This window comes from Lycium barbarum, chromosome 3, assembly GCF_019175385.1.
Source record: "Lycium barbarum isolate Lr01 chromosome 3, ASM1917538v2, whole genome shotgun sequence".
NCBI lineage: Eukaryota > Viridiplantae > Streptophyta > Magnoliopsida > Solanales > Solanaceae > Lycium > Lycium barbarum.
In genome coordinates this window covers 148,228,127-148,238,757 of record NC_083339.1, presented here as the reverse complement: position 1 = coordinate 148,238,757, position 10,631 = coordinate 148,228,127, and the positions used below count along the sequence as shown (strand labels likewise).

Sequence of the window (10,631 nt, the reverse complement as noted above, 5' to 3'; positions counted from 1 at the left end):
TTGTTTATAGTCTCTTTCAGATAATGTTAAACCCAGTGTTAATATTTTGCTCATATATTTCTCAATCTTACAAATAAAAATATAAGTTGTTATCTAATTTTTATAATAACTTACAAAATCTTAGAGTGTGATTTAACATTTTCTCATAAAATTTTCAGTTTGTCTAAAAGGATCTTTAGACTGTGGTCTAAAAGTTCCATAAATTGTGAAAAAAATATAAACGAGGATCATTTACTAAGCATTTGTGACAAAAAGGAATAGCTGAGAAAATTTCTGTAATGACCTCGTTATCATGGGGTGTTCTTAGTTTTGGAAAATTAATGGGGCAATTCGCAGTAGTGCCCTTGTTATGGGGTGGTCTTTAATTTTTGCCCATCAAAATGAAAGTATTTAACTTTTGTCTTTCGCCTAAAAACTCAGGGTTCCGGATTCGAAATCCTGCTCAGGCGAAAATATTAAAAAAAAAAATCGCTAGGCAGAGGTTATATACAAAACACTACCTTAAGGCAGAGTTTGCAGGCAAATTATGCATGATGGGGCAAAGTTTGCCTGCAAACTATGCCTGATGGGGTAGAGTTTGCCTGCAAACTATGTCTTAAGGTAGAGTTTTGCAGGTAAACTATGCCTTAGAATGGCAAAACTCTGCCTTACAATTCAGACAAAGTTTTGAAGGCAAAATTCTGCCTTGTGATTTCAAATTTTTGCCTTGGGAAATTTCTTCTATTTTTTTACTGAGCTGGGGTTCTAACTCAGAATCTCGGGACATTAGGCGAAGGATAAAAATTAAAGACTACCAATTTGACGGACAAAAATAAAAGACCACCCCAAAAGTAGGACAATCCGGGCCAAAAAATGACGCTAATGTTCAAATATAAGCCGATGTACAGATCTTCTATGGGCTTGACCCATAACGGATTTAGTCGTGCTTCCCGTGAGTAACTTTAGGGCAATTTGCACGATTATCCTTCATCCGGACTAGTCTTTATTATTTGTTCCTCAATTTGCTAGTCTTTAATTTTTGTCCTTTGTTTAAAAAGGTGGCGAAAAATACACCGAGATTCTGGGTCTGAAACCCAATCAGAATAGAAAATAATAATAATAATAATTTGGCAAGACATGGGTTTCTATGAACCTATGCCTATTCGGAAGAAGTTACGTAGAACCTATGCAAGAGACAGTAGACTTTGCCTCGTAAGACAAATTTTGCCTTATAAGGCAGACTTTTTGCAAAGCTTTGCCTTGCGATTTTTTTTTTTTTTTTGACTGAGTGAGGGTTAGAACCCAGAACCTCAGATATTTTCGGCACCTTTTCAAGCGAAGGATAAAAATTAAGACCAGCAATTTGAGGGCCAAAAATTAAAGACCACCCCAAAAGAAGGCCAATCTGCGCAAAAAAATGGTAACTTTTATTCTTGTGGGCCGACAAGTACAGAAGTACAAAAAGAGGCATGAGATATTTCATGGCCCACGCAAATTGAACCTTTTTATGGCCTTTCACATTTATTGGCTAAAGTTGGGCCTGCTGCATACAAATTCCCCTTACTTATCTATGCTATTGGGCACAACCACTCTCTATCTTTCATGAATACAATGCGGCAATTCGCAGAATTGCCCTTCTTTTGGGATGGTCTTTAAATTTTACTCTTCATATTTGAAATCTTTAAATTTTGCCCTTCGCTAAATTCCATGGGTTTCAGGTTCGAACCCCCACACAGTCAAAATTTTAAAAAAAATTCGCAAGGCAAAGTTTAAATTTCACCATGCCCCCATCGGCATACTTATGCCTTATGACAGACTTGGCATAGGTATGCCGGTTCCGGCATAACTTTGATAATTCCTTCACAAGTTTATGCCGGATCCGGCATAAAAGTTTGCCCATTAAAAGCATGCCCCCATCGGCATAAACTTGTTAAGGATTTACCAAACTTATGCCGATGGGGGCATACTTATGCCTTATGGGCAAACTTTGCCTTGAAGCATATATATGTATTTTTTCAAGCATATATACCAAAGTTACATTGAAAAGTATTATGCTGCAACCAAATGTCCATCCCAAATACAAATTCACACTTTGGCTGGCAATACAAGGTAGATTAATAACTGTTGATAGACTTCACAAATTTGGCATTCAAGTGCCACCTGATTGCATCTTCTGTGGGCAGACCCAAGAAACATTTTCCCATCTTTATTTTGAATGCTCCATCACAAAAGGGCTGTGGTACAGATTGTTGGTATGGCTGGGGTACACTAGAAGAATAGGGGGCTGGCAAGATGCAATCAAATGGATCTCACACATTGCTAGACACAAATCAGGTCACTGCTCCATTACTTGCTGCATTTTTGATATGCTAGTGGCATTGGTTTGGAGAGAAAGGAACCTACTCAGATTTCAAAACACTCAGTTTCTTCCTGATAGACTCTGCAGAGAGATTGCACAACATATTCACATCCAAGGCAGGAACAACTTCAAATGGCAGAGAGCTCTTGCTGCTATGAATTGCTATCCCTAGCTAAGTGTAGTTGATTGAAACTGGCTGTTGTTTTTTTAATGTAATAGTTGCTCCTAGTTTGACTTATACAAGTTAGTGAGTAGGAATTTTACCATGTACAGTTGAAGGTCAGCTTCAACTTTGTGCTGTACAAGTTTTTTGGATGGAATAAAATAGACTTTCAACCAAAAAAAAAAAGTTTGTCTTATAAGGCAAAGTTTAAATTTTGTATGCCCCCTCCGGCAGACTTTTAGTTATGTTTAACTAAAAGTCTGCCGGAGGGGGCAGACTTTGCCTTGAGGGGCAGACTTTTAGTTATGCCGGATCCGGCATAACTTTAACTTTTTCTTAAAGATTGTATGCTGGATCCGGCATACACTCCCCGAGTCCTACCTTGCGAAATTATTTTTTTATTTTATGCCTGAGCGGGGGTTCGAACCCAGAACTTCATGTATTCGCTCATCTTTCCAAGCAAAGGGCAAAATTTAAAGACCACAAATATGAAAGGTAAAATTTAAAGACCACAAATTTGAGGGGCAAAATTTAAAGACCACCCAAACGAAGGGCAATCCGTGCAAAAACTTCAATAGCATGAGTTCCAACAAGAGTCTTACTATCATATTGGATTTATTTATACTTGCATAAAACTCTCTTTTACACAAACAAAAAGATTAGGTCAATGACCCAAAATCAAGAAAGTTATGTGTACTTGAGTGGCTTATATTGGCAACCATCATGAAGCCTGGTTGAATACAAATAAGCTCATCCGAACCTTTACCTTATCAATCAATACCTACATTGCTAATACTCACCAAAAATGCTATTGCATTCTTATCGGATCCTCTAAAAATATAGTACTACTTTACAATAATCCGACAGATATGCATCCAGTGACATTTTTGAATAGTTTGAGTAATACAACTGCAGAACTGCTCTTTATGTTCTACTTTGTTCAGCTTGTTTCTTGAAGAGTCCGGAACCAAAATGTCTCAAAAAAATCATGTGGAACCAAAATACCCCCAAAAAAAAAAAGTGACAAAAGTACCTTTAGCGCAGTAATTTACTGCGCTAAAGCAGTTCACGGAGACGGAGCAGTTAACTGCTTTAGCGCAGTATTTTACTGCGTTATAGAAACAGTACAAAAAAAAATTGGCCAACTTTATTTTTTGCAACACTTAGTGTGTTTTTCCATACTTTGACCAATGATTAGTCTTGTGTCAAGGCTCCGAAACGTCAATATTTTATATAGAACCTGATATTTTTTTCTGCGTACAATAATGTAGGCTCAATACATCAAGGATACGTAAACGTTCGGATCGTCATTTTAGGGGTTGAAAAGGTGCCCGAAATAAGTTTTGTTTGTAAACTTTAGGTTTAAGTGTTCTATATACATAGACATCCATTTTTGTTTGAAGACTTGTTGTCATTAGCTTAAAATTTTTTATTTTTAGGGTTTAGATTTAAGTGTGTTATTTTTTAAAGCGTAACTTTATTTCAAATATACGCGGTCTTTTGCGCTCGGACGTCCGATTTGCGCGATTTTTTTTTGTAACATATTTGAAATAAAGTTATGCATTAAACAATAACACACTAAAGGAACACTTAGTGTTTTTTTCCATAAAAAGATCGCAACATCTTATTTTAATAAATCTTTTCTTTGCAGCACTTAGTGTTTTTTTCATACTTTGACCAACGATTAGTCGTGTGTCAAGACTCCGAAACGTCAATATTTTATATAGAACCTGATATTTTTTTCTGTGTACTATAATGTAGGCTCAATACATCAAGGATACGTAAACGTTCGGATCGTCGTTTTAGGGGTTGAAAAGGTACCCGAAGTAAGTTTTGTTTAAGGTTTAAGTGTTTTATTTTTTAAGGTTTTGATTTAAGTGTGTTATTTTTTAATCACGACATAACTTTATTTTGAATATAAATATAATTCTAAAAAATATAGGGAGAAAAACTAGTTGTAAAGTGGTCAAACTTTAGATGGTCATAACTTTGTGCTCGGACGTCCGTTTTACGCTTTTTTTTTAACTTGCGTATTTTTTTGAGATCTATGCGGACAGGCGGTTTGGCTGAGCCGATTTTAAAAAAAACACCTTTTATCCCATTAAATTTCAATTTTCCCCCAAATTGGCGTGAAATTTTCAGTTTTATTTACTTATAAGATGATGATACGCAATAGATTTCAACGTAAAAATCCCGGGGTAATGTAGCTGTGAATGTCAATTTCACTTCTGCGGTTTTTATTTTTGAAAATAAATCTGACTAATTTTCTCGACATATAAAGTTGACTAAAATAACTTTACAGTCAAACACTAAATTTTTTCAAACAAAACTTACTTTGGACACCTTTTCAACCCCTAAAATGACGATCCGAACGTATACGTATCCTTGATGTATTGAGCCTACATTATTGTACGCAGAAAAAAATATCATGTTCTATATAAAATATTGACGTTTCGGAGTCTTGACACACGACTAATCGTTGGTCAAAGTATGCAAAAACACACTAAGTGTTGCAAAAAAAAAAAAGTTGGCCAATTTTTTTTTTTAGTGCTCAATATTTTACTGCGCTATACAAACAAAAAAAAAAATCTTTTACTGCGTTAAAGCAGTTAAAAACCTTTTGGCAAAAGCTTTATTTTCAATAAATCTAAACCCTAAAAATAAAAAATCTTAAGCTAATGACAACAAGTCTTCAAATAAAAATAGACGTTTATGTATATAGAACACTTAAACCTAATGTTTACAAATAAAACTTACTTCGGGAACCTTTTCAACCCCTAAAATGACTATCCGAACGTTTACGTATCCTTGATGTATTGAGCCTACATTATTGTACGCAGAAAAAAATATCAGGTTCTATATAAAATATTGACGTTTCAGAGTTTTGACACACGACTAATCGTTGGTCAAAGTATGGAAAAAAACACTAAGTGTTGCAAAAAATAAAGTTGGCCAATTTTTTTTTTTAACTGCTTCTATAACGCAGTAAAATACTGCGCTAAAGCAGTTAACGGCTCCGTCTCGGTGAACTGCTTTAGCGCAGTATTTTTGTCACTTTTTTTTTTTTGTTAGGGTATTTTGGTTCCACATGATTTTTTTTGGGGCATTTTGGTTCCGGACTCTTTCTTGAATTCTACCTTGTGAGCTTGTGAAATCTGCTATCACAACAACAATTACTTAATAACAACTTGCAAGACAAGCTATTGAATATGGTAAAATTATTGCTTTTATTCTCCAAATCATTCCACCGTTTATTAGTTCCTTTATTTAAAGTTTCTCCTTTCTGGCCTGTCGGCATATAAAGATAACAAATAAATAGAGCAATTTCCCATCCAACTTTGCAACATACAAGGTAATTATATGGCCTAAGACACTATGAATACTATTTCACCTAAATAGATGATTATGAATTATGAATGGTGGGTGGTATTGGTCCCAAAAGAAGCATCTAACTAATTGGAAAGGTACTATTATGGCTGGATTAATTAACAGCTTATTAGTGGAAGAGTATCAAAGAGACCACCCTAATGACTATGGTTTTGTCGCTTTTGGGCACAGTTAGTTTGCACAACGCAGAGTCTTGCGCATAGCACATGATTATCTTTTTGTCCTAACCATTGTCCTATTCTGCCCATGCCAATATCTTTGTTTCCTTCTAAAAGCTGATCTTGTTGTTTTTTATTTCTTTGCAACCGTGCGAAAGCACCCACACATCACCTAACCCAACTTTGCATTGACCAAAATCTCTTGAATGTGCTTTTTTACTCCCAATCTACACTATGCACCCAAAAAGTCCAGTCAAAATGGACAACCCGATCCACTTTCTTTCCTTCCCATTCTTTTAATCATTTTAAGAAACTAGAAGTGGAATAAGAATTTCTAATGAGTTCTAAATCAAAATCATTTTTGCTTACTGGATTCAAAATAAGATTATTTATACACATTAAATGAATTTTTAAATGTAAATACTGATTCTGCAGAACCCGTAGTTTTAAGGCTGCCTCTACCCCTGTTTGAAATCACTTCCCTAACTAATTTCATATGAGTTTTAATGCTTCTCACTAAGAGCGACAACTGACGTTACTCTTGCTATAATTCAAGGGCCATCAATTAAGTAGTTAAAGAAATAATTACAGAATAACTGTGTGCCCTCGTAGACCAAATACTTATGTCCTCGGACTAGTTTCCCCTCTCTTATGTGACATCTCTTTAGCAAAATGAGAGTTCTTCAATTAGACCCAATACTTATGTCCTCGGACTAGTTTCCCCTCTCTTATGTGCCCTCTCTTTAACAAAATGAGAGTTCTTCAATTATAAGGCTCGTATCCGAAACCTATACCCTTCCGCAACATCGCTCGGTTGTCTTTCGTTAGTGTTTCAATTGCAGTGAATGTAAACAAGCTGTAGGAATGAAGCAAGAACCACAGAGCCCCCAATTTTATATTGGAACTTCCAAGGTTATATCTTCAAATTTAACTCAACATAATACAACATCCAACATTTGTACAGAGCATTTTTCAATGTTACTAATATAATGCTACAAAGAAACCAAACATAATACCATATAATATGCTTCTTCAAAACTCTAGGCGAACTCAGCCATCTTCATGGCCTTGACAAACAACCAACTCCCAACTCTTCTTAATTCACCTTTTCAAACTTCCTTGTCAACATACATATTAAACATTGAAGTTGCTTATGATCAAAAACTTAAACATGGGAGAATAGAGAGCACTCTCTCTCTCTTATACATATTTTTTTTTCACAGGTTATCCATAATAATCCTCGCGAAAAACACTTAATTCCCGAGTGTTTTTTCATCAAAGAGGCTCTTGCATTGTTACAACTATTGGACTCCTCACTTCATGCTTCCCATCTGACCAAACTAATGAACCACTTTTCACAATGGAACTCCCTGGTGATAGCTTTATTGCCTCTGCTTGTACTCTCACCAGAAAATTAAGCTTCTGTCCCACTCTCCTAAACACGAGCTTCTCCGGCTCCACCGTCACAACCATACCCTTTGGTGGTTTGACGATCACGTTGTACACCGAGTCAGGATCTCCGACATTTGTCACCGACCTAATAAAATGGGTCGATAATTTGTGCTTTCCATATTGTTGGAACGCTGCTGATAGCGAAGGGTAGTTCAAATTACCAACATGCCCTGCTCTTTTCGCCCCACTACAGTCTGAATACTTCCTTGTAACGACTTGAATGTTTTTGGTTGTGTAATTGGAATTGCAGAGGAAATCAACGTAGTCAAAGGATGTTAAGTCATAAATCAGACCAGGGTCCATTGCCTTTTGCGGGTGCACATGTCCTGCCCCGAAATCCATCACTGTCGACGAATTTCCAGTAGATTCATCCATCATAATTTGTCCCTGATTATCGACCGTATATGCAGTTGTCATCAATGCTGATCTTATAGCTGCTGGGCTCCATCCCGGATGGGCGGCTTTCAACAATGCTCCGAGCCCAGATACATGTGGGCAAGCCATGGATGTTCCTGATAAAATGTTGAACTCGGTTCGACGCTTATCGGACAGAAGCCCACTGGGCCCGACACCATCAGGCCAAGCTGCAAGAATATTTAAGCCAGGTGCAATTACGTCGGGCTTCAGGATTTCGGGTGTTTCCGGGTTTGGGCCACGGGCTGAAAATGAAGCCACTACCGGTGCGGGCCGGACATTTAAACGAGTACCCCTGAACAAAATGGTTGCCATTGGCGGTGACTTGGACTTTGATGCAGCCGATATGTACTTCCTTATCTTGTCACCGGCAGAAGCCCCAACTGCCGTGGCAGGTAACACGTGGCAATCAGCCACTAACCCTTCCCCATCCAAAACTCCGTTTGCTATTATCATCCCTATTCCACCTGCTTTCTTCACCACTTCGCCTTTTGCAGCTCTCGAATTAACACCTCTATCACACAATACGATTTTGCCTTGGACATAATTTGGGTTTAATGAGCCTTCTAAACACAGTGAAGACGAATACCCATCACCACCTGAAGGAAAAATATTTCATTAAAATCTCATAAATCTTTGAATGCTCTCCACAACACTATCTACTTTTACTTTAAACTGAAAAACTTATTCCTACATAATTTTGACTATAATTTGTAACTAGACATGAATTAAAATATGAAACACTACCTTCGTTTCCAGCATAAATTAGCGGGTAGAGTCGGTGGGGAGCTAACGCCGGGCCACCATAAATGCTCACTCCGGGGGTAATTTTGGCATTTCCAAGCTGAACATCCGCAGGAAAATCACGATCAATTGTCCCGGCACCAACATTGGTAACCCAAGGTGCTACATTGGTTACTGTGAGTCCTCCAGGACCGCCATTTCCAGCGGAAGCAGAGACGAATATTCCAGCATCAGTTGCAGCAAATGCGGCAATAGCAATTGCGTCGAGGTTGTAAGGAACAACAACTCCACCAACACTAAGGGAGATGACGTCGACACCATCAGCAACGGCAGCGTCAAATGCTGCTAGAATGTCGGCGTCGTAGCAACCAGAAGCCCAACATACTTTATAAGCAGCTAAACGAGCTTTTGGAGCCATACCAGCAGCAACACCACGCGCATAACCCAGACTAGACGCCGGAAATACATATCTGTTGGTTTTTTGTAAACGGAAGATTAAAAATGATTGATCTCAATAATTTTACTAAGCATTACGAAAGAAAATCTGCATATCTAAACTTTAAAAGAACTAAAATCTCTCAAAAAAAGTAAACTCATCCTAATCATGCTACTCCCTCCGTCCCGTCCCATCTCAATTTATGGGATATTTTTTCTTTTCAAAAGTCAATTTGATTAAATTTAAAGCGAAATTGAAACTCAATATTTTAAAATTAAAGTTTAAAAATGGCGTTGGTCAAAATTCATGCAGTTTGAATGTAAAAAATGTTCACATAAATTGAGCCAGAGGAGTAAAAAAATTACTGATAATCAATTTTCAACTATACCTGCCGGCGGCAATTGAAGCTGTGTGGGTCCCATGTCCATCAGAGTCTCTAGGAGATCGAAACTCATTGGTTTCATTCATTTTCCCATTTGTAGCTTCATATCCCTTTGAAAAATATCTCGCACCAATCAATTTCCGGTTACATGAACTCACCGAAAAGTCTTTTCCAGCCATACATTCACCTTTCCACTTTGCTGGAACAGGTTTAAGATCACGATCATGAAAGCTTTTTCTCTCAGGCCAGATCCCAGTATCAATTACACCAATAACAAGGTCTGACCCATAATCACTTTCTTTAAGTAGCCCAGCACTATCTGTACTTTTCAATCCAAGAAATTCAGGTGATCTTGTTGTTTGAACGTGACGAACTTGTTCAGGTATAATTGCAAGAACCCCAGGTGAAGTTTCAAGTTTTTGAGCATCTAAAGTTGATAATTTAGCAGAAAAACCATGAAATACATTACTGTAAGTGTGAATAATACGATTTTCAGAAGTATCACCATTTTCTATAGATCTGAGAGTTGACTCGTACCAGTGCTCGTGGGTTGGGAATATAGAAGGTTTAGCATCTTGTTGGACGTGAATTATAAATGTTTTTGGCTTATTTGAAGTTGATGAAACTGAAACTGTGAGTAGTAAAAAAGAAAGGAAAAGGAAGAGAAAAGAGAATGCCATGGAAGAACTGTTAAGTGAGAAGAAAATAGGCGGCAGTGGAGTGAAGTTTCATTAAGAAGAAGAAGAGAGAAAGTGCAAGTGGTTATACAGTGAGAGAGGGAACTGTGTTACTACACACGAGCTGAGCTGGAGATAATGAGTGGTGAAATTGGACCTAAGCGAATTCATGTTTTAAAATGTTGAAAATCTTTGGGCCCATTTTTTTGACTTTTTTTCTATGACTAACTTTTTTGAAAAATTATTGATTAGTTATAGTATATTATAGACTATTTTTCTACTACAAGTTAAGTTTTTCAATTTAAGATAATTAATTCTTAGCACTTTTTCAAGTAGAAATTTTTTGTCCCATAAAATTTTAATATATCTAAAATAAAATACATACTCATATAAAATTTACTCCTTCCGTTCACTCTTTAGTGTTATTTTTTGCTTTCTTTAGTCAAAATATATGGATTTTAACTAACATTTTAAGATGTA

At 36.8% G+C, this 10,631-nt stretch overlaps 1 protein-coding gene across 1 annotated transcript; it reads right to left on the bottom strand.

The window, feature by feature from the left end:
* Positions 1 to 6,907: 6,907 nt before the first annotated feature.
* On the bottom strand, positions 6,908 to 10,295 carry LOC132633542 (subtilisin-like protease SBT1.5). The gene is made up of 3 exons (XM_060350028.1): positions 9,481 to 10,295; positions 8,660 to 9,126; positions 6,908 to 8,511 (listed from the first exon to the last, which is right to left on the bottom strand). The coding sequence occupies exons 1-3, from the start codon at positions 10,152 to 10,154 to the stop codon at positions 7,322 to 7,324; spliced, it is 2,331 nt and encodes a 776-aa protein (XP_060206011.1). The 5' UTR covers positions 10,155 to 10,295; the 3' UTR covers positions 6,908 to 7,321.
* Between the last annotated feature and the right edge of the window lie 336 nt (positions 10,296 to 10,631).

What these genes read in the sequence shown, in the direction of transcription:
- LOC132633542 (XM_060350028.1), bottom strand. Translation starts at nt 10,154, where the DNA reads ATGGCATTCTCTTTTCTCTTCCTTTTCCTTTCTTTTTTACTACTCACA. An exon ending in GCTTCAATTGCCGCCGGCAG is followed by an intron (nt 9,127 to 9,480) that starts GTATAGTTGAAA and finishes AAAAACCAACAG; the next exon opens with ATATGTATTTCCGGCGTCTA. An exon ending in AATTTATGCTGGAAACGAAG is followed by an intron (nt 8,512 to 8,659) that starts GTAGTGTTTCAT and finishes TTTTTCCTTCAG; the next exon opens with GTGGTGATGGGTATTCGTCT.